Genomic DNA, 22,769 nt, shown 5'->3' with positions numbered 1-22,769 from the left:
GGCTTCAAAGAAAGAAGGGCATTTTAAAGGGCAAAGTTGAAACTCCATCCTCTGCTACGCATGCTGCCTTTCTTCCTTACAAGGCCCTAAAGTACGCTAACACCACCGCTAACCCCACTGTACATCCACTCCGTCCACTGAAACCCCCTAGTCGGACCCCCTTCAGAATAAAGACCAGTTGTGACTTTTCGGGCATCATGCCACCACTCGACATGTTACAGGTCTTATTGGTTGCTTCCAGTGGCGAGAGCCTGCGTTAGTGTTGACACGGTGGAATGTACTGACTGGTCATCTGGGACTCAAGTGAAGACTTTACAGGTTTCGAGACTTCTATGGCTTTTGTGGCGCCATAAAGAAACAGCTGGGTGCTGTTTCAGAGTTTGTCGGTGCCTCTGATCCATGAATGATGGCAGCTTTGCAAAACCCATTTTTGTGGAACCGGAGAGTCGGTGTGATAGCTTCTGAAATATTTTGGACATGGGTTACTTTGGATGTTACCATTTGAAAATTCCTTCATGGAAAAGAGGTGGTTAAGCAGTGGAGGGGACAAGAGGCTGCTTCTGCTTTTCCTGCTCAAGAACCAGCTAAAGACTTAACAGAAATCCTCTAAAGCTCTGCCGGTGTATGTATAAACATCCGTTATTTAAGTCATTGTTTTTTCCCCTTTATAAAGTAGACTAGAATGTACTTAGTGGAGATTGGAGTGGCTCGGTAGAAATGGCTCATGGGCAGCGTGCGCAGGCCCTTTTCCTCAAAGGCCTGCATTGTAAAGCCAGGGTCATGGTGTCATTGGGTGGCGTAGGCTGTAATCTGCACTTAACCAGCACTTAACTTTAAGACCTCAAACGACTAATGCCCCCTTTAGTCCCCTTCGTCAAAAAGTTTTCCTTTTCCTGTCCCAGCATTGTACTTTTTAAGTCTGATTTCAGTAGCTGTTCGCTGAATGTACCACAGTCAGGTATGTGTTTTTTGCACCAGCCAGATTAAGAGTATTTAAGAATCATCTCACCAGTGAAAAGAAGGAAATTGGAGCGCACTCGGCGAAAGAGTCATGTTTGAACATATTGACCGAGGCATGGCGCCCTATTATGCCTGCATCTCAGCCTTCTAACATAGTGCCAAAATCATTCCACAGTATTTCCAGTTTACAGCGAGAGACGGTGTCAACTTTTCCCTAAGATTGATAACCTGTCTCTTCGATACTGAAATAAAGAGGAAATGTTCAATTTGAGGGGTTTCTCTTTTTTGTTTGTTTTCTGCTTATGTATGTTTTAATTTTTTTTTTTTTTTGTTAAACAAAAGATGTCTTATTTTGGAAGCTATATCGGATAGATTTTATTTAAGGAAAAATCTTGTACTTTTGTAAAGTGGGCCTTTATTATTGAAATATATTAAGTATTTGTCCATCTTGATTTTAAGAATGATATTTTTTTGCAAGATAATGTATCTTCCTCATTATTATTACACTCCTGGAGAGTACTTCTTCCTGTATTTTGTGTTTGTAATTTTTAATGCGAGACATTTCTTATCACCTGGAGACACAGTGACACACCATGGACGAGAGAGAGACAGTTTCAATGCAAGAGGGAGAGAGAGACAGAGAGAGAGAGAGGGAGCCAGGGTTGTGTCATAGTCATTCAAGAAGAGAGCTATGTGCATTTTATCAGAGCTGAGCAGGTCAGCAGTGCTGAGTGTTTCACCATGTGTCGTCCAGGGTTTCTTTTCTTTCTTTTTCTTTCTTTCTTTCTTTTCTTTTTTTTTTTTTTAAATCGGGGCCCATTCAGCGCTCCGACCTCCTCACTGCTCTGTTCTCCCTCACTCATAAATTCAGGGTTTCTTCTGTGCTGTATGTTTGTAAGTGCTGCCAAAGAAAGAAGCATACAGACCCCAGACACACACGTGTATATATAAACACACACAAATAATCCAATTGAAGCAATCTAATAGGAAATACAAGATGATATATATATATACAGTATATAACTGGATCTCATCTCTCTTACTTACATACATACATACATACATACACAGACACAAGAACTTCAGGCCTTTACAATTAACTGTTTTTAATGCTCTGTGTTTATGTGTTTATGCGCAGAAGAAGGAGACTGGCAGACAGAGGTGTCAAATGTGTGTAATGCAATCAGAGTTTATGATTTATCATTGCTTCTCAGTGTGTCAGTACTGCCAGGTGGACTGTATCGGGAGGCTGTTCTGTTTTTTTTTTTTGTTTTTTTTCCCGTTTTAGACTTAATACATTGTGCATGTTTTAACCTTACTGTGGCTGGCGCACTCTGCATGTAGGTCTCTTGAAGCTGCCAACCGTACAGCAGACCATATGTATTCCAATAAAAATAAAAACCAACCTGTTTGTAACACGTCTCTGGGCTGGAACTTGTGTCAAGTGTGTGTGCGTGTGCGAACCTGATCATGTGTAAAAAACCACGTATGTTAATCTCTTTTATACATTTTGAAGAACAAGCTCAGCAAGTTTTAATTTCATAGTGGTGCACCCTCTGTGTGTGTGTGTGTGTGTGTGTGTGTGTGTGTGCATGCACCCAATCCCCTGGTTTGTACAGAGGAAATAGGGGAGAACAGCAGCTGACGGTATGCAAAATAAGCAGGCAGACAAATGAGGCAAATTGGTCAGGTACAAAGAGGAAAACCACAAGCTGTTGTGGAATGCAAAGTCAGCACGCACAGCTTTCCCTTAAACAGTTACGCCTCACAATGTGAGAGCCAGCCCTTCTGTTCTCACCACTGTGCCTCACTTTGTATGATCTAATCTACACAATCTCATCTGATGAGTTTGACTTGTCATGTAAAAATAACCAGCCCCTGGTTCTCTGTTACTTTATTAACACTCGGTGCGTCTCGGCCTCTCTGGCTGGTTATTTCCTACATTTCCCACAATAGTTTTTGGGCAAATCCAGAGAGCAAGCCTGGACATGTTGAACTACATGACTTTATGTGGAAGTGGAAGTGCAAAAGATCTTCATGGTTTTGAGTCCTGGTCCCTGCCTGCAACGTATTCAGCTCTTATTGGATAGTACTTACTATTCTTTGTCCATATTAATTACATTAATCATCTCAGTGATGTGGACTGTATCTTCCTGATATACGACCACTGACGGAGCTGAAATGCCAGAATTAACCTGGAAAAAGTTTCACTTCTTACTTTTCTCTTGAACATGATCTCAATAACCCACTGAGGGACTTTCTTCAATTTGGCAAACTTGTATTTTTGCTTGGACTTCAGGATGAACTGACTAGATCTTGGTAGTCAAGGTCACTGTGACCTCCAAAAACCAATTTCTTTAGCCATAACTCACCTATTCTTACTCTAATTACAAAACAATTTGACTCAATTGAGTATGAAGATGAAACGATAAAAAGATGACATTTCATATCCAGGTCATCAAAGGTCAACTTCACTGTGACATCATAATGTCCTGCAAAAACACTTCTGGTCATTATTCAGCGGTGGACCTCAGGAAGAGGAGATTGTGACCACGTTTCCTGCAGCTTGACTGGATGGTGGAGGCAAACAACCATGAGCTGGTATTAGACTGACTGTTTTCTGTGAAGTTGTCACTAGTGCTAACAACTTCATATACATTTTTATTATTATTTAGATAAAAAAAAGTCATTATATTCTCCGCCATTTAATTTGTTTCGTGATATTTTTTTAGATTCATAAGATACAATATTGATAGTGATGATGAAATATACTTTTTTTCACAGAACACGTTCTGATAGGTCACAGTATGCCATTTAGCTCAGTGGGTTGAGCAGGCGCCCCATATTGGCCCTGGTTCGAATCCCGAATCCGGTGGCCCTTTGCTGCATGTCATTCACCCTCTCTATGCCTCCCAATTTCCTGTCTCTCTCAACTATCATATCAATTAAAGTCAAAAAGCCTTAATAAACACATTAATATATAGATTTGAATAATACAACCTGACTATACAGTCATTGTTAACGTGATTAGAAAGTCTGGACTTTTCCTGCTATAAGTCAAAATGTCTGGTGTGAAAAAAAGCCTAATGTAAATCCTGAGTACTTGTTGTCTCTTATTAAAGTAATTAATCAAGTGATGAGTCAAAGGAAACTAAAAATATCACCTGTTGTCAAAGTTCAACGTCTGCTACACTTGACTAACAGAAGTAAGGGCATGCCTCAGCCTGTTTGTGGGATGTCATGAGTAAAAGTGGTTGAGAGTCATGGGTTAACACCGTCTCTTGCCTGTGTGGTTTAATCTGTCCTAAGTTCAGATGCAGGGAGGTGCTACCCTAACACACTGGTGCCTGTTTGGACCCTGGTACTCGTGAGCCTCAGCACTGATGCCTGACCTGAATTAGTGCTGTGAAGTCAACCATAGAAATGACTCAGTGGCACTCCAGGCTGTAGGAGGAGGAGGAGGAGGAAGAGTAGGTGTGAGAGTGAGACAGAGATCTCACTGCCCACAACAGGTGTGAAATACAAGAGACCGAGTGGGATGCTGAATGTGTTCATACATCCTGAGCTGTTGAGGTCGAGCTTACAGCCTGAAAATAACTCTCAAAATGGGGATTTACGTAATTTAGAGAGCTGATTCACATTGTCAACATTATACAAGCGTGATTGCAAAGTGACGATGTACTGTAGTTCCTGGATCTTAACGGAGATTTGATTTGCATAATTACCAAAATGCATGTAAGAGCAGGTGGGAGGTGTTTGTGCCATTGAACGAGCACATTCCACCTCACACCTATAAATTACCTGCAATGTGCTCGGGCACGCTGGCTGCAGTCTCTCATCCAAAGACCCACAGCTCTCCCTATCTGATGTTCTCCGTCTCTGCTTCTCTATCAAGTAATCAGTTGATGTGGGCTGGAGGCTGTGATGAGAAATAACCTCACCAGTCAACAGTTACACACTGCTCTGAGCCTATGGTTTACCAGGGAGGTGAAAATACCCGAGTGCTGGAGTCCAAAACCCCAGCTCAAATTACTGTTGTTACATCAAACATCTCCTTTGGTCACGATAATAATAACCACAGCTCTGGGGGAAAACAAGGCCTGTGACGCTCAAAGAGTGCATGGAAACAGAGGGGCACAGAGCCCTGAAATATAACTCCCCCAGAAAAAAACTCATAGCTCATGGTTGACCATTTTAATCTCTCCCCCTCATTCATCAGATCCCCCACTATGTGGAGCTGCTGCCAGGGACCCTCACCGGCCCCCCCTCTTCACACAGTACCACAGACCCTGGGAAGCAGCCAGACCTGCAGTGAAGGGGGGGGGTCGCTGGACGGTCAGAGCAGAAGTAGCCATGTTGCTTTTGTACATACATGGATAAACATTAAGAAGTCCACATCTGCAGGTGAAGGAAAATGGTGTTCCACAACAAAACACACTGATTTCAATCTGCAGTTTCTTGTCTTTTAATAACAAAACAATTGACAATATAAAAAAAGTATGTGATGACAACCATAATAAAATACTTAAACTGCTATAGCAACAAAAACATTCACACTTCTTTTGACTTCTGTCTTTTTTTATCTTTTAAACTATTTTAACTACACTCTGCAACCTAAATAAGAGAAATTAAATTTACGAGGCATCGAGCTACAGCACATAGCAATGTTTTCAATCTTAAGACAACCAAAACGAGGCCTCTGGAATGACAGAGGGAAACATCTTCTGCCCAGAAGAGCGAGGACGGTTTCAGTGGATTGACACTGTGCTTCTGAGTTGGTCGTCTGCCTTGTATAATATCTGGTTGTAGGTTGTGTGTACGTTTAGTAAAGAAGTTTCCAGTCGTTCCTCGACGTTCAGGCAGGGACACATAAATAGATGCTGGTTTCTGAAAGCAAACTCCACATGGGATCAAATACACTGAATCACTCCAAGTACCAAAAGTAATGCCATGCTTCTCTTTTAGAGGAGAATCCCACATTTATAAAGTTTCAGATAGATTATTACAATAGCATGTAATAATTGAGATTTATCACCAGCCCAGTGTTTGTAGTAGGTTCCACCTGTCTGTTTAGTGAAATGTAGGTATACTGTGTATATATATATATATTTATGTGTATATATATATATAAATACACTAACATCCCAAACTAAAAGTCTGAGTGTGCTCCATTGAAAGAATTGTAATTCCACATTATAAATACAACCAGGAAATAAACTCTAGACGTGTGTTTTAGTTAAAAGGCAAAGAGGCAACGTTGTTTCTGGGATTTCCAAGATCTTTCACATACAGAGATATCAACAGTCCATGGGTGACGAGGTCGTTTGGCAGGGACCATCTCAGACACTGGGGGTCGGCTGCGCCTGCTGGGGGTTGCTGGCGGCTGTGGGAGTGGCCTGTCGGGGAATCGTGTACATGGGGCCGAGGAACTGGTCTGCGATGCGTCCGGCCTCGCGGAGCCCGCTGAGCAGGGCGCCGTGAACTGTGGCTGGGTAATTCCTGATGGTGTGCTCGCCAGCGAAGAACAAACGAGGGACAGGCTGAGAGGAAAGAGAGAGAGAGAGGAAAAAAAAAAGAAAAACACATTGAGATCGATGTGGGATTGTCCTGACATAATAAAGCACTTAAAGAAAATAGGGGGACTGGTGAGAGGAGGGGGGGGGTAGTGTGGTAGTAAAGTGCCAGAAGTCATCAGCCAGCACATAAATATGACTTGTTCACATCCATCAGCGCGGTGCATCAAAAGAGCCAAAAAAACATCTGTGTTGGGAATAAACTGCTCAGCTTTGGTTTGGGTGAATACTGTGGGCAGGCTGGGATGCCTTCTCTTCCTCAGTTTCACACACACACACACACACACACACACACACACGGTTTGATGAGCATCAACACTTTTCTCCTCTCTCTCTCTATTTACCTGTGATGCTCCTGGTATAGCGGGGCCAGGTGTGATGGGCTGTGCCATGAGGTCGTAGTCGTTGCCCGAGGAACCTGCTGCGACGTACGAGTACGAGCCCCGTGCCCAGGGGTCGGCGCGCCAACGGGTGACCACAGTTTCTTTAGGCTGCCATGACGACAAACAACAACAACACATACTTTTTTAAGGAGTTTCCATGATGACATTAGAGGGGACCTGTAAACAGCTGGATGGCAAACAGTTACGACGCTGGCTCCCATGCATATGATTTTATCCTATTTGAAACCATAAGAAATGATTTATAATGACGGGTGGTTTGGAAACGGCTCCACTTGCGAGTGCCTTTCACATATGCTCTCTGTGTAAAGCTGTGCTGGTTGTGGGGGTCAATTCAGCAACGAGTTTGACATTCCACTAAAAGTACTGGAAAAACCAGAGAAAGCTCTAATGACTGAGGTTTAAAAAAAAATAGAAAAATACAGTTCAGTACTACTTTTCTGTAAACAAACACAATGAAGTAGTCCTTGAATAAAACTTTGTCAACTTATTACGCAATCTGGTTATGTGGATAAGTGAAAGAGGAACTGAAAGAGCGAGGTCAAGGAGTAAGTGTCATGAAGAACATAACATCTATGAATGTGAGAGCAAACAGTGTGGGTCTTTGTCTGTCATGGGTGATGTAGAAACGTTTGTACCTGCGGTACAGCGCTGCTTCCAAATATTCCTTTGAGAATGGCCAGACAGCGTCCAACAATAACGTCATCGCTGATGTTCTCCATGATGCCAGCGGCCTCACCAGCCATCAGGGCCAGCAGGATTGGGGCTGAGGGAAAAGTCACACTCTGTTACAGACTAGTGAGTTTTATTGGAGAGAAAAGGGACAAATATGACCAGAAAATTTATTTCAGCACCATTGGGTTATTGTTTAATCTTGAGGGAATCGTTGAGAATCAGTGAGAATAATGAAATATACAAATTATATCAAAATCAACAGCGTGACTGAAATAACAAGTGATCTCCTGTCACCTTTGTAGAGGTTCCAGAAGAGGAAGAGTTCGCCTCGACTTGCTGTGGTGGAGCCAACGTGGCCAAACAGGTTGACACTTGGATCCCAGAACACACGGTCAAAGCACAGCACCACCTTTAGGCAGAGGGGAAAACGATATATATATAAATAACAGGCAAAGACAACCATAGGAACTATTTTAGTCAAAAACTCAGTTGCCTGTGAAGTACATCTCATGTTCAGCACATTTAGTGCCAACACTAGTGACTGTGGTGTGAACGGCAGAGCTCCCTCTGCTGGAAATGAAGCCTTAGTAGCAGCCCAAATTGCATAATCATGCAGTAGTCTGTGTGCTGCAGCAGAATTAGGAGCTAAACTACACTGCTGCAGACGATGCTCAGCTACAGAGAGGCAGGGTGAAGAGCTGGTGGGTCAGGAGTGACGCAGAATGAGCACTCTGATCCGATTACTGACAAAAAGCATCCTCTGTCAGCAAGCAACAAGCTCTGACTCACTGTCAGTGTCTGTCCCACCACTGTCCATGTTACATCCAAGCAGAGAACCAGGATGAAGCAATAAAAACCCTCTATTTATAGAACAGGGGGGAATCCTTCTCTCTGTTCTGCATGCTAACACCTAAACTCTTTTAAGAGGAGGGAGGAAATCTGTTGAATACAAAGCAGGATCTGAGAGAATGTGCATGGAAAAATACCCAGCTAATTCTGAATGCTCATTGTGTTGTTGGCTGCAGGAGCCTTTGTAGAAGCTGAAGGTCGACTTATCAGCATGAGGACATTGCAGCATGAGATCTCCCTGAGGAACCGACCCAAAGGCCGGCTGGAAACACACTAAACGACTGAAAACACGGTCCTGGTTTGACATGGTGACTCATCTCAAAACTAGAATGAGTTGCACGTTGTTCTGTGGTGATCAGCAAACCTCTGCCCTCCCACTTGACTATCAGACAATGAAAACAGTTTAGGATAAAATCTGGACAAATGGGAATGTGATCCACTGGTTTGATCTGGAAGGAATGAGGGAAGATTGTTCTGATAAAGCTTAAGCACCATATGGCAATGTAAGCTGAATGAGAAGTCCAACCTTGTTGAGGTTGCCAAAGCCCATCCTCTGTATGGCAGATGTTTTCCACTCGGGCAGCGGGGGTACAAACTGCACAGCGGGGGGCTGCTGCTTCAACACACCGAGGGGCAGGGTGCACAGCACAGCGTCGCACTTGTATATGAACGTCTGGGTTGTGGATCGAGTGTTGACTGCTATCACCTCACAGCCTGGAGTTCAAACAGACGAAGAACTGTTATGCACACATGGTGCGTCCATATAAAGACATGAAGTATGAAATTCATTATAGAAGATGCACAAACAATAGTGAAGCACGTACCAGATGCTGTGTACCGGACCTGCCGCACCGCTGTGTTTAGTTTGATGTCCAAGCCTTCAGCCAGAGCCACGGGAACACAGGAGTAACCGTTCCTCACTGTCAGGTGGCTGCCAGTAAACTCAAAGTCATCATCCTGTGGACAAATTAACAACCTGTCAATCAGGTACCATAATGAACATAGTAATTTATAAAAACATGACAGCAGGAGTGTCCAAGTCAAACTTGCAGGAACACACAAGTGACAGTTAAAGACTTTTAACTCTTTGCTGTGCAAGACTATTGTCAGGATAACACGGTTATGACTTTTTTAAATGGGTACATGTGTATACCTGATCCCAGTGCTTGAGAGAAAGGGTGGAGAGGGGCGTAGCGTTGGCAAACTCCAAGTTGGCAAAGTGCCAGTCCAGGATCTGCCGATCCCTGGATGACAGGTAAACATCACTGTGGGAAAAAAGGAAAGCAAAGAGACATGGTGATGTATCCAGACAGCTATTCAGACATCAGTGACAGGTTTGCTCATGCACAGGCCAGAAAAAAAAACACTGCTCATGCACAAACACAACAACACATAACACACTAAATGACATAATACTAACTGAAAACAAAATTGCAAAAAAAAAAGGCAACAGGACATAACAGGTAGAAATGTGCCACTAAGGGCTGTAGGGCTGTAGAAAGCAAGTTGTTCATGAGACGAGGCCACATCAGCAACACTGCTTCAAGATACCCAGTCTAGTATTCATAGCCTAGATAGCTCCTGATTAAAACAACTAATAAAAACTATTAACTGTTACATCACAGGCACATGCACTCAGCCAAATGTGATTCTAATAAAGGATAGAGGGCAGACATGTCTGAACAATTAATTAATGTGTAAGTAAACAAACATTTTAACTAATATGGTGCCAAACAGCATAGAGAAGGAACAGCAGCTGTTGAAGGAGTGTTTATTGAAACTTCCTTGGGGTGAGTTACCTGGGTGGGTTGGCCTCCAGCTCCTGCAGCTTCTCCTCCATTTTGACCTGCATCTCCACTAACTCATCGTACTCCTACACAGACACAGCAGACAGCGAGGAGATTAGATTAGATCTTTGCACAATTGCTCTACAGCAAGGAAATCTCGTTTGTTTTCTTGAAATAACAAACACTTATTGATTGTGATCACATATCAACAATTTGATGACAAGCACTTGACACTTTATGAACACATTAATCTTTAACTATGGTGGAGATGGAAGTGGATTTCACTGTCCCAGTATTACTAATGTCCCACTTCTTTAGCTTTATACATTCAAGCTAACTTCCAAAACTGCTCTTTAATGACTTGGAGACTAAAAGTGGTGGTGACATCTTAAACCAGGTGAGAGTGTATGGAATGCAAATGCATGTTTGGGTGTGTGTACACGGCACACACCCAGAGGGTTTCAGGTCATGTAGAAAGGACAAGCCATCTCTACAGAAAGGGCTGACTCAACCTGTTCATCAGTTCACCACAACAGATTCAACTATGACAGCAACGCGGTCCTGGCAGTACCACCTACCACGCCAGGCCCCATGACTCAGGTACTCCGAGGCCAGTTTACAACATTCGACCCATATACAGCTATGTTTATTTAGAAACTGCTGCTACAGCCATGACTTTACTTCACCTTAAACCTTGTTACATGTTGTAGTCATGCACATAAATGTCCATTCTGCGTTCCTGAAAATGTGTGTATGCATCTGTAGACATAAAGACAGTCAGACCGTGATTCAAAGCCTTGAAGTGGTTTCTCAGACGGCGGATGGGCTGCAGACAAAATGCAGTTCAGACACCAGCTGTGTTTAAACCAACGAAAACCTCCCTCTAAAATACACACATGGCCGTAGTGGAGGTGATTTGTCCGCACCAAAAATAAAACAGCGGTACTCGCTCTAATAATACATCCCACCGGGGCATTAAACCACTTAAACATAGCCTGTCTCGTTTACTTAGATAGCACGGCATTAAAATAAATTCTGCAAGGCACCCTGACCTAGTAGTCCATAAAACATCCCCTGTACATGCTCGTACGTTCAGCACAACACTCTTCTTACAAATGTTATTTTTCAGAGCAGAAACACTGACTCCTCCTGGAAATTGTGGCGGTTGACCCTCTGACCTTTTGATACACTTAATAATGAACCAAGGAAATCTAATACTGCTTCAAAGTTGCTTAAACTACAGCAACAACACACAGGCACTATGTATTACCCACAACGCCACAGTTGGAAATAGTTAGCTCTTAAACCTAACTGCTGTGACCAGATTATTTTAAGTCATGCAGCCGGAGATCTGAGGAAGTAATGACACTGCCACGCAGGAATCCGTTCTGGACAACAACCAGTCTAGATAGTGGCTCGCAGCTTGAACATATCAGTAGGGAGAAGTGTGAGCTTGATTGTAAACCTTCTCTTCAGCTTTGTTTTTCTGGAATAATAATTGAGCTCACTTTGCAGAGCGCGGTGAGGTCACGGTGCTTGCTCTTCACCAGGAACTCAGCTGTGATGTCTCTGGGTGGTTTGACTTCGCTGGCCTCTTTGTACTGCTGATGGAGCTCCTTAACCCGTTCCTTACAGGTCACCATCTGATGGGGAAAAGAAACGAAAAAGGAAGGGTGAAGGGAGGGAGAGGAAGATGGTTCATGAGTGGAGGGTGGATGGCAGGAACGAAGGCAGAATTTTAACACTGGACAACAGGTTCAATGTAATCAGACAAAGGCTAATTAGTTTGAAGTACAAAGAAAACCTAACTTGCTCTCACCTTGTTGAGAAGATCCCTCAGATCTTCCTGAGTCTTCACAATCTTCTTCCAGTGTTCTATCTGCTCATCTTTTACGTGCTTCTCCTGCAGCCTGCACACACACACAATTAAAATCAGTACTTGTGTGTATCTGTATACATCTCTTCTTTGTTTCCACATGTGCCGGCGGATACATCCGTCCCCATCTCCTGTGTATAACCTCATGTAGTGCGCGGCACACTCACTGTATGACCACCTCCAGGGCCTGTCCCAGAGAAACAGGTTTGTTGTTGAGGAAGTTGAAGTCCAGCTGGTGGCTGAGGTAGGAGGTGGCTTCCAGCAGTCTGTTGAACTCTTGCTCCACCATTTCATCCTTTTCCTTTGGCACCTGGACACACACATCCAACCATATGAATACACTGTTCTATCAGTAACACTAAAGAAAGCTGAGATTGAAGATATAAACAATGAAATACATGGACTGAAAATAAGAGTACTATCACTAGATAAATAAACTGAATTTCACAAAAACATTGTTATGTTTTGTCTTGATAGAATGTATATTCATATTTATATCTATACCAAGTCAACATTTTAACTTATATCATAGTGTATGCTTGTGTTTGAATCAGCGATTGACCTGCAGTACATAATCAGAAGAAGCATATATACACTCATTGCCCCAAAAGACACCAAAATCCCACATCTGGAAGAACATGCAGGAACAGACTTCAGACATGCTTCCAAAATTAAAAACATCAGATATGGACAACATGCAACAGTCTGAAACACAAATCCACATTTGACGACCTTGGCTGATTTGAATAGATATTGTCATCTCTATAATTACAATTTAGGCACAATGGTGCTATCAGATAACTTGTACAGTATTTCCATTAGTACCACACAGTGGTATTTAGAATGGAAATGTCTTGTTTGCATTTCCTGAAAAGTGTAACATCAACATATTACGTGGACATTAATATATAATGAATGGTAAATCACATTTATTGTAATTGTCCTACTCTTTTTTATCTCATACATGGAGGTGAAAGAGTAAAATGAAAATGAATGGCGGTGGTTTGGTGCCTTTAAGAACTGACTGGATATTAGGTAAAGAAGGTATTATGTAAATAAACCAATACATACACTTGTGCACCGTTCACCCTATAGTGGTTCACCAAAAGATGAACATGGAGGGGGTTGAGAAAACAGGAGGGGAGGGGGGAGAGAGAGAGAGAAAGAAAAATATTAAGTAAACACAAGTTTAACCTCAAACAGGTTTGCACAAAGTAAAACATGTACATTTAATTTGCCTTTTCCTGTAGAGGAGGAAACCAATTACACATGATGTAAATGGCTTAAGAGCCCTGCTGGTCTGTCTCTACTTCAATGGAAGTGTCCTGAACGTGAACCTAAACATCCTACTACTGTTGCTGCCACTTGACAGAGAGAACAAAAAAAATAAAAGGGAAGAGCACTGTTTATTTCTAAGCTAATGACATTAGGTTATATCTGTTTTCTGTTCTGCTCTGAAAGGAACAGGAGCCGTTGTTGACGACACACTGGGGTAAGCAGTTAAAGGCAGAGTGTATCTGTGCCCCATGGAAAGCCAGATCCCTGCCTCGGGACAAAAACAGGCTTGGAAAACAGCAATAAACCCGGACACAGAGCACTTTAGTATCAAGAGGAAACACTTGTATATATATATAAACATCACCTATTGAAGGAAGTAAACAACACAAGGTCCTGGGTTAAAACATGTAGTTGGGATATATCTGAGGCAGATGTAACTGTGCTGCCCTAATGCATGCTTATTCCTGAGGTTAGCTGTTAGCGAACTTGATCTAATGCAGAGGTGAAAGCATCAGTGAGACTAAAGCAGACATGTATTTTTCAGGCATGAGCGAGCTAGATTAAAACACATGCATGCCTCTGCTGCCATTAGCCTCTCGCCATCTTTCAAGCTGTGAGGTAAATTTCTGGATTTTATGAGAATACCTGTGATTTTAACAAATAACAGAAAATGGAGCCTTTTTACAATGACGGTAAACATTTAAATAACTTGAAAGGTATGTCAGGATTCCACTTGTTAAAATGAGAGGAAATTCTTAGGAGCTTGGCTACTGCGGGATAATGGATGAGAGGCAACTCAGTTAATTCATGAAGATATTTCGTGATACTCACAGCCTGGCCATTGGCTTCATACAGTGGACATTTCTGTTTGATCTTGGCCAGCTCCATGTTGACCTGCTTACTGATCACTGCCATGGGATTCCCTCCTGAACAAGCAACAACACACAAAGCTGACAGTGAAACAGCGTATACATGGGCAACGTCACCCTCTGTAGGTGGACATCAGTAATTACAGCATCTCCATTATGTGGCTCTGTTAAAGCAATGACCTCAAATCATGTGGTACTGAGAATAAAGTGCATGTTTCTGTTCCAGCCAAACATAACACAGAACTTATACTTCAAAGATCAGCTGATAGATTATCCATGTGGAAATGAAAATGTATTTTTTTTAAAATTGGTCCCCATATGATACAGCTGGAGACTTCAGATTTAAATTTTGACTCAACATTCATACTAGTATGAAAAAAAAAAGAACCAGATTCATACCCAGGCCTGTCACCACCATTGCTCCAAGATCAGCAACATAATTGCCCTTCCTAAATGTCGCTACTCTGCCTCCAACGCGGTCCTGTGAGGAAAAATTAAGTTCAAATTTATAAAAAAGTATAAAGAATTAGATGCTAAACCTGTGGCAGTTATAAAATGTTAAAAATCAAGGTAAATCTAAGTCAGCTGATCAACTTAACGTTTAGAAAACGGTATTAAAAACCTACCCTGGCCTCCAATACTGTAACGTCCATCCCAAAACTCTGCAGCTGCCTGGCTGCAGCAAGGCCAGACACACCTCCACCAATAACTATAACCTTCCCAGTCTTCTTAGCTGTAATGACAAGCACACATTAATTAGGTATCATTACACTAGGTATGATGAAACTTTTGTAAACATGTGTTTTTTTTGGGAGGGGGGAAACAAGATGTTTTTGCTTTCCAGCGGAAGAAACTTTTATTGTACTGACATTTGGTAAATGCCTTGTTTTTGGTTTCCTTTTTAACAAGTGGAATGAATGAAGAGAACTCACTGGGTAAGGGCTTGACCCTCTTGTAAATGCCAAAGTTTATGAGCCCATGTCTTTCTAAGTAGCTGTGTATCCTGTGGACCAGCACAGCATCACCTAAACAGGGAAGAAAAATACATCACATTACAATTTCCATATGAATGTAATATTCTTTAAAAATAAAAAATAAACAAAGAACAAAAAATGTGGAGAAGTACAAAGAAAATATTATGTTAAATCCAATGTCTTACTGTTGTATGGAGCTTCTAGCTGCTGTGCTGCAGCCTCGAAAGTCAGCTGGATCTTAGGGTTGTCCAGCCACAGTTGGAGCTGGATGAGATTAATATGAATTAGGACAGTGTAGTAAATATGCATAAAAAACTAGTATCCCACAGTCTTTGAACAATGAACATGTGTTGAGATGTTAGAAATGGCACTTACTGTACGGTTGCGGATATAGAGGAAGACCTTCTGAGTTTGCTGGGAGCCACTGATGATGTCAGGGAAGCAAGCGGCCTCCTGAGATGTCATACGGTCGTGAGGAAGACGGCTCTGAAAAGCAGCTCCCTCGACACCTAAAAATAAATGTGCATACCTCTGTTATTAACTCTAAGTGTAATGTAGGGTCAATTAAAGATCAAAAGCCAGAGAATAAACGTGAGTTAGAAATTAACATATCAGATACCTCCAGTTTCAGACTCACCAGATGGCTCTTCTGGCTCACTGTCATTCTCTTCCTCTGGTGGTGGAGCTGGAGGGGGGATGACCTGCTTCCTCTCTTTCTCTGCTTTGGCGTTCCTCTCCTCCTCCGAGTAATATTCGTCTTCCGACAGATTGGCCAGGCTCTCGTCCATCTCGCGGTACTCCACCTGCAACGGTAGGCACAATAAAAGCATCATTAAAACCAGCATTTTAGGTACGGGTTGGTTGCTGTTCTCCCACCTTATTTCAAAGTGTCGAATCCTTTCCGGGAATGAGAAAAAGATATAGTGAATATCACACAGTAAAATCTCAAGAAATAACTTCTCTTTCTAATCTGTACAATGTATGTCAGTGAGAAAATGTGATTAAAGATACAATTAAAGAGTAATGTTGCACCTATCCCTATCCCTATCTTATCCTCGCGTAGCGTGCAGAAACCTAAAATGTTTACTTTTGTTCGCTTTCTTCGACTCGTCCTGCGGACTTCTGCTGAGTCCTGATCTGCCCCACCAGGGCCGGCTTGGTGGGGCAGAGGGGCTCCCCCAGGTTCCCCACTAGGGGATGACCTCTCCTTCTTCTTTGCCTCCATAGCTCCTCCAGCTGAGGCTGAGGAGCCAGTCTGGGCGTCAGAAATCGGGGCCCTATCACCTCCTGCTGCACCAGCAGAGGATGAAGAGGAGGAGGAAGAGGAGCCAGCATCTGACTTCTTGCTAGACAGCATTATGGAGGATGTTGGAGGCCTCTCCTGAACAAATGGGAAACAGGAGTGAGATGAAACACTTATAGATAAAACATTAGCAATAGCAGCCCAGGTTACAATTTTATGTGAAATGGCTCAAATTTTAATGTTAAAAAGGAATATTACAAAAACATTAGATGAAAATGGGTTGTGTGTACTAAGAAAAAACAAACAAACAAAACAATTGTCTACCGTTTGTGGTATTCCCAATTATGAAGACAAATGTGTATAAAAACTATAGAATAAATTAGTTACAATAAAAAACCTAAATATCCTGCTCATTTATTAATTCACTAGTGCTTTGTTTGTCAAATACAAATGAACAAATATCAGAGATATGAGATTAAAACCCCTTTGTCGTCTGGTCACTTTGCTGTTGGGGGCAGTGAACGCACCTGCTACAACAGACTAACAACCACAAAAGACTGTGCAACATTGGCATCACCCAAAAATGTCATTGAAGTTTCACTAGATGTTTTAAATCATTTTGACTGTGCATGAATGTCATGGTTTTATGAAATGAGGGCTCCATGGTACAGAAACCTTGTCTTGTTTTACCCATTTCTCCGTGCACCTGGTAATATCCATTCAAACACTGAGAAATGAAGACAGAACCAGAAACAGTGTTACGAACAGGACCAGCTGAACAAAACGTCGGTCTTTTACACATTACCGCGACTGAAATTAAACGTGGATAAACGCTTTGAAAACCCAATTAACTGATTACATTGATAGGACCTAATTAATCATAATGCTTCATCGGCGTCAACTGTGATATATGTTTCCAACTAAGAGTGCTCATTCGTTGAAACCTGAAAATATGAATGTTAAAACCATTTGCTGTGCCCAGACCGATAGTATTTCTGTGATTGATTTGATTAAATTGATTAACCTACGTTAAGCAGTACAATGCTGTGGCTAACGTTAGCTTGCTTCAGCTAACGGTTGCTTTGTTCTCAACGAGCGACGAGCGTATGGGACTTTTTATAACAACGGCGCGGTACTTTAAAATCATTATAACATAAACTATACTGCAAACATAGATCTGAATCCATTCTACATGCATCTCCATTCAAATTTCATCCAACGAGACCATGCTACGTTAGCTTCCACCGCTAACAATAGACCGTGGCTAGCACCAACAGTGGCACTGCAGCAGGTGCGACCTAGTGAAAATGGAGGCGCAGGCTTCACTTGCAAATCGACCTGTTCTCATAAACTGGACACTGGAAAACTTCGTTTAGTCCCTTACATTTATGGACAGTACTTTGGGGCGATAAAGCTGAGAATTAAAATATTGAAAATACTAATATTACCTCTCAATCCTCCGAAGATGTCAACACAAAGATGGCACAGTAGCAGGTCAGCCCCCCTCTCAATGAGCTCGTTCGTGATTGGTTGCTCGAAAACGTTACCCAACACCATGCAGCCAAACGATTGGTCAATATAACTGTCAATCAAAGAAGAGGGCGTGGCCAGACTGCTCGATAGATTTCTTCTTTTTTCCCCCTTTTTTTTACTTTCTGGTCTAAACTTGTACATCGTTTGTGAGAGAAATATATGTGTTATAAAAAGTGGAAATGTATCTGTTTTAATGGACATTTTGTGTTAGCGTGACCGCCCCACTTGTTTTATTACATTCACAGTTTGAGAAACATCAATGATCCCAGATCTTGGTATGTCTGCCTGATAGACAAACTGACGTCAGCCTGGAGGAAGAACAGAGTGGAAGGGAAGGTGGGGGTGGACAGGTAAAGGTGATCTGTTCCGTCGCGCCTTCGACTCAGGGAAGCTCGCCGATGTTTTGTTGATTTCTTTGTTTTCCCTTTTAGAGCCGATTCTGTGTAAGTAAAGCCTCAAATCCTGATTTTCATCGATAGTATGTGTGACTGTGCATCAATTGAACAATTTCTCTTAACCAGAGAATTTAAAAGTCAATCATTTGATCTGTGTTTTGGGCTTGGCTGATTTTGGGTGTTGCTGGTATTTGAGATCTCGAGGTTTGCATATGCTATGGGGCCTTTTGGGTGGTTGGGTTTTGTTGGATTTTAAGTCAGATATGTGCTCATTACCCTGCATTTGATCAAACTGAGGGGAAGACACCAAAGAAGTGGGGAAGTTTAGTCTATACTAGGGAGGGTTTCACACGTTTGCTGTGACTGTGATATAAAACACTAAAAGTAAGGCACTGTACACACTGTAAACAAGTGCAAACTGTTCAATATTCTTCACAACAGAAACTAGAAAATGGTGAAGGAGCAGGAATCAACCAACCGGCCTGACAACACCGCCTTCACTCAGCAGAGGCTTCCGGCATGGCAGCCCATGCTCTCTGCTGGCATTGTCATCCCAGGATTTGTCCTGATAGGTCTGGCATTCATCGGCATTGGCGTCGCCCTCCTTGTGACTTCACGGAGCATCCAAGTGATGGAGGTATGGTTAACCACTGGCAGTCTAAATTTGTTATTTGTTATGCAAAGAATTAGGGGTCTGATGCCACCAGTTTGTCTGAATGTAAAGTGAAGCTTCATGTTTGTACTGGACAGAACAGCAGCACTGCCTTGGGGCTCTATAGATATCACTCAATTTCAATAAATTCATGTTTTAAAATGAACAAATCAGTCTATATTAAAGTTAATTTTATTGCTATCCTGTGATGGAAACGGCCTGCCGAATAGTAGAGTAATAGTCGAGTAGTCAAGTCATAGTCAAGTTGAGCTGGTATAGTGGAAACGTGGCAATAGACTTGATGTGTTTTCAGTGTTGGGACAATAATTTTGCGCACAGAGTTGTCACCTGTAGCTAAGTGATATGTGTTTGTGAGTTTAAATGCGTTATCTGTAGAATGGAAATCAATAATAATATTTCTTGTTCTTTGTTCTTACAGATAGACTACACAGGTGTTGAAAATGACTCACCGTGCTTCAAATGCAGTGATGATGAAATTACGAACTGCAAATGCGAAATGAGGTTCTCCATTGACACTCTCTTAAAGGTAGATCTTTAAGGCAGTGGAGCGTTGCTCAACTCCACACACGAAAAAGTACTTTAATAATTTGTTAAGCCGAATAATACACCTCCTTCTCACTCTTGGTCGTTTTTCTGATTCTGTTTTCCTTAACAGGGGCCTGTGTTCTTCTATTATGGTTTGTCTAACTACTTCCAGAACTACAGAAAGTATGGTGCATCTTTAGATTATAACCAGCTGTCTGGAGATGTATCGTACTTTACGGTGAGTGAACAACAAATCTTTTTTTTTTTCACTGCCCATCTGTAATACAAACAAAGGTTTAAAATTACACTGTTTTATGTCTCCTTGAAGGACCCCGATGACGAATGTGCTCCTTATCAATATGACAACAACAAAAACCCGATTGTACCATGTGGAGCCATTGCAAACAGCATGTTCAATGGTACGTAAAGCCATGACTGCAACAAATTTGAAAACAAATGTATTTTTAATGTCAAGGGAGTATGACATTTTTCATTTGTTGTGTTAAAGACACCTTCAAGCTGTATCAGATTGTCAATGGGACAAATAAACAGGTGCCCTTGGATGGAAAAGGGATTGCTTGGTGGACAGACTACAACGTGAAATACAGAAACCCCACTGTCACACCTCTGAAGAACGCCTTCAACGGTAGTATCTTGTTCAGTTTATTGTAAGAGTTACTAGCTCTGTTGAAGTCACGATGCTGGTTGATTATGTTTTGATGAGGGGAGAGATGAGTGTTGATAAAACATTACTAAAGTGGAGAAGGGATTAAATAGTGGGCTATAGAGCTGTTCAAAGTGTCCTTTAGGAAACATTACATGAAAACTTACATTGTGGTTATTATAGTCAGAATATTGATCATTGAAAATTGTCTTTCAGGTACTGTGAAACCCATATTTTGGCCCAGGCCTGCCTATGAGTTGGACTCCAGTGACCCTGCCAACAATGGCTTCATCAACCAAGATTTCCTGGTGTGGATGAGGAGGGCAGCCCTGCCAAATTTCAGGAAGTTGTATCGACGAATCAGTGAGGGCGATTTCGCACAAGGCCTTCCAGCTGGAAACTACTCCCTTGAAATTGCCTACAGTATCCTTTTGCATGTTACATGTGCAGTGATGAGTTAAAGAAAAGAACTGGGGACCAGAATCTCATGGTTGTATGACATACTCATGCTCGTAGCCATGGAGAGTCAGTGGTTTTTTTTTGTAAGTTCAGATGATAGAGCAATTGAAATAATAATTTTATGTTAAGCTGTGGTTTGTTTAAATGTTTTTAATGGTTTCATTCACATTGGATCATCTCAAGCCAAAGGAGTCAGGCATTGAACTGGCGTGTCATGTTACACCCACAGCGGCTTTGTCTGACTTGTTTTACCGGTTGGGTGGGGTTCTGTTTTTATGTGAACACAATGACTAAGGAGTTCCTACAAGTGAGAAAAGAGAAGGCAAATTTTCCAACATAAGTAAATGAGTTAGGCAAATAGATATTCACAAGATTGATTGGAGTCTACCTGGGTAAGGCCTATGTAAACTCCTCTTTTGCTGATCTTTTACAATGCAAGCAATGCAGGTGTTTATACAACTAGAAAAGTTTTAGGACTACTGATGCCAAATTAAGCACTGACATTAATGTAAATCAATCGATGGCTAGAAAAACATTGAAATGGTAAAAATTCTTTGTGTATATAATGCGCTTTAGAAAAAGTATTGTCGTGAAGCTGATCTTATTTTGTCTTCTACACATCTCTGTATTTCCCCTTTTGGTGTACTTCCTTAACATTGTGTCCCCCAGACTATCCTGTCCTGAGCTTCGATGGCAGGAAGACGGTGGTGTTCAGCAATGTCTCCTGGATGGGAGGCAAGAATGAGTTCCTGGGTATTGCCTATCTTGTGATTGGGTCAATGTGTGTTGTCATGTCCGTAGTCATGCTAATCGTTTATGCTAAATTCAAGTTCCCTGAAGAGGAATAAACCACTGCTTATGGACTGCAGATGATTAGGGGTTATCTACACCATCAAAAAACTGTCATTACTTTATTCTGGCCATTAAGATGTGTCCTAAGCTACAGAGGAAACCTGACATTGTTTTGTGAGTCAATACTTTTCTCCATTGACTGCAAAATAGGATGAGGCTTTTTGAAAACTGGTATTATTTGCATTTTGTAAATGTACTTGTCTGTGGTTAGGCTCTCTGGAGTGTCAAAACACCACAAAGTAAACTACCATTCATTGCCAGCAGAATAGCTATATAAAAATTGTTTCCTGCTGGTATGTCAGATTCCAGTCCAAAACTGTGTTACCAGTATATGCCAGATTTATTAATTTCTATCAACATGAAGCCATCACCATGAGTTCTTGAGATGAAGGTAGAAAAGTGAGGGCAGAACTGGTGTGCACTGACTGATTATTGACATATGGAGACGTATATTTTTCTAAGTGGAAATGAAAGCGGCTCGGTTTATGCAACTTTAGTTTATTGTTGTTTTCCAGGTGTTTTTCTCAGGCTTACAGAAGTATTGTACTGCCTTTCTTTAACTTCTTTCTTAAAACGAGCTGCATCTTGATCTTCGGCCAGTAATAAAATTAAAGCCATAAATTGTCTAATAAATTATTGATAGCCTACTGGACAGGAAGTTACATTTTACTGTATGTGTGAATTGCAATGCTGTAAATAAATTGCTATTAGGCTATATTGCTCTCAGGGATATGGTGTACGCTATTCAGATGTTTTCTAAATGATTTTTTATCAGTTTTAAGTCTGATTGGTCTTTGTAACTTTGTAACTCTTCATGCTGATATTTATTTAATAAATCGACACCAAAAAAATTGTTGTCCACTTTTCCTTGTCTCATCAGGACACTTCAATGGGCAACTGCATATGTGCCATGTTGGATTCGATTTGTAATAGCCCTTTTTAGTTTAAACCAGTCTATGGTTTAAACCCTGTGTTGGATTCTATGGAAATGCAAGGTTTCCATCATCAATGTTTATTTATTTCATCAATATTCTCGATAGATCTGGATGATTAGGTTCATATGTAAAAGTAATACATAATATTTGTAATGCATATTAAATCTACATAATTAATCATTTATTGGCAGAATGAGTCAGCAAAACGTGTACTTGTTATGCTAATACCAGTCAAGTTGCCCCAAAGA

General features: G+C 41.6%; 2 protein-coding genes across 9 annotated transcripts; one reads left to right on the top strand and one right to left on the bottom strand.

Annotated features, from left to right (window-relative positions):
• Positions 1-5,409: 5,409 nt before the first annotated feature.
• On the bottom strand, positions 5,410-17,998 carry kdm1a (lysine (K)-specific demethylase 1a). 8 transcript variants are annotated; one of them, XM_083998901.1, is made up of 22 exons: positions 17,934-17,991; positions 17,176-17,212; positions 16,330-16,623; positions 15,862-16,048; positions 15,618-15,751; positions 15,428-15,506; positions 15,201-15,293; positions 14,895-15,001; positions 14,668-14,749; positions 14,231-14,325; positions 13,193-13,210; positions 12,289-12,431; positions 12,065-12,155; positions 11,754-11,888; positions 10,258-10,331; positions 9,612-9,723; positions 9,283-9,415; positions 8,985-9,172; positions 7,904-8,018; positions 7,573-7,700; positions 6,878-7,024; positions 5,410-6,500 (listed from the first exon to the last, which is right to left on the bottom strand). In XM_083998901.1, exons 2-22 carry the CDS (start codon positions 17,203-17,205, stop codon positions 6,300-6,302), a joined length of 2,586 nt encoding a protein of 861 aa, XP_083855027.1. In that variant the 5' UTR covers positions 17,206-17,212; positions 17,934-17,991; the 3' UTR covers positions 5,410-6,299. The 8 variants fall into 8 exon arrangements, with proteins under 8 accessions (XP_083855027.1, XP_083855029.1, XP_083855028.1 ...); XM_083998903.1 differs by having other exon boundaries at positions 15,880-16,048; XM_083998902.1 differs by having other exon boundaries at positions 15,862-16,045.
• Positions 17,999-18,864: 866 nt separating this feature from the next.
• Positions 18,865-21,705, top strand: tmem30b (transmembrane protein 30B; the record flags this gene model as incomplete). The annotated part of the gene is made up of 7 exons (XM_083998021.1): positions 18,865-19,050; positions 19,505-19,612; positions 19,742-19,849; positions 19,940-20,030; positions 20,120-20,257; positions 20,492-20,698; positions 21,404-21,705. The coding sequence occupies 7 exons, from the start codon at positions 18,865-18,867 to the stop codon at positions 21,580-21,582; spliced, it is 1,017 nt and encodes a 338-aa protein (XP_083854147.1). The 3' UTR covers positions 21,583-21,705.
• Positions 21,706-22,769: the final 1,064 nt, after the last annotated feature.

The sequence above is a fragment of the Trachurus trachurus genome (assembly GCF_905171665.1).
Source record: "Trachurus trachurus genome assembly, chromosome: 22".
NCBI classification, from domain to species: domain Eukaryota; kingdom Metazoa; phylum Chordata; class Actinopteri; order Carangiformes; family Carangidae; genus Trachurus; species Trachurus trachurus.
The sequence above is the reverse complement of the archived record's forward strand: the minus strand, read 5'-3'. Positions and strand labels throughout refer to the sequence as shown.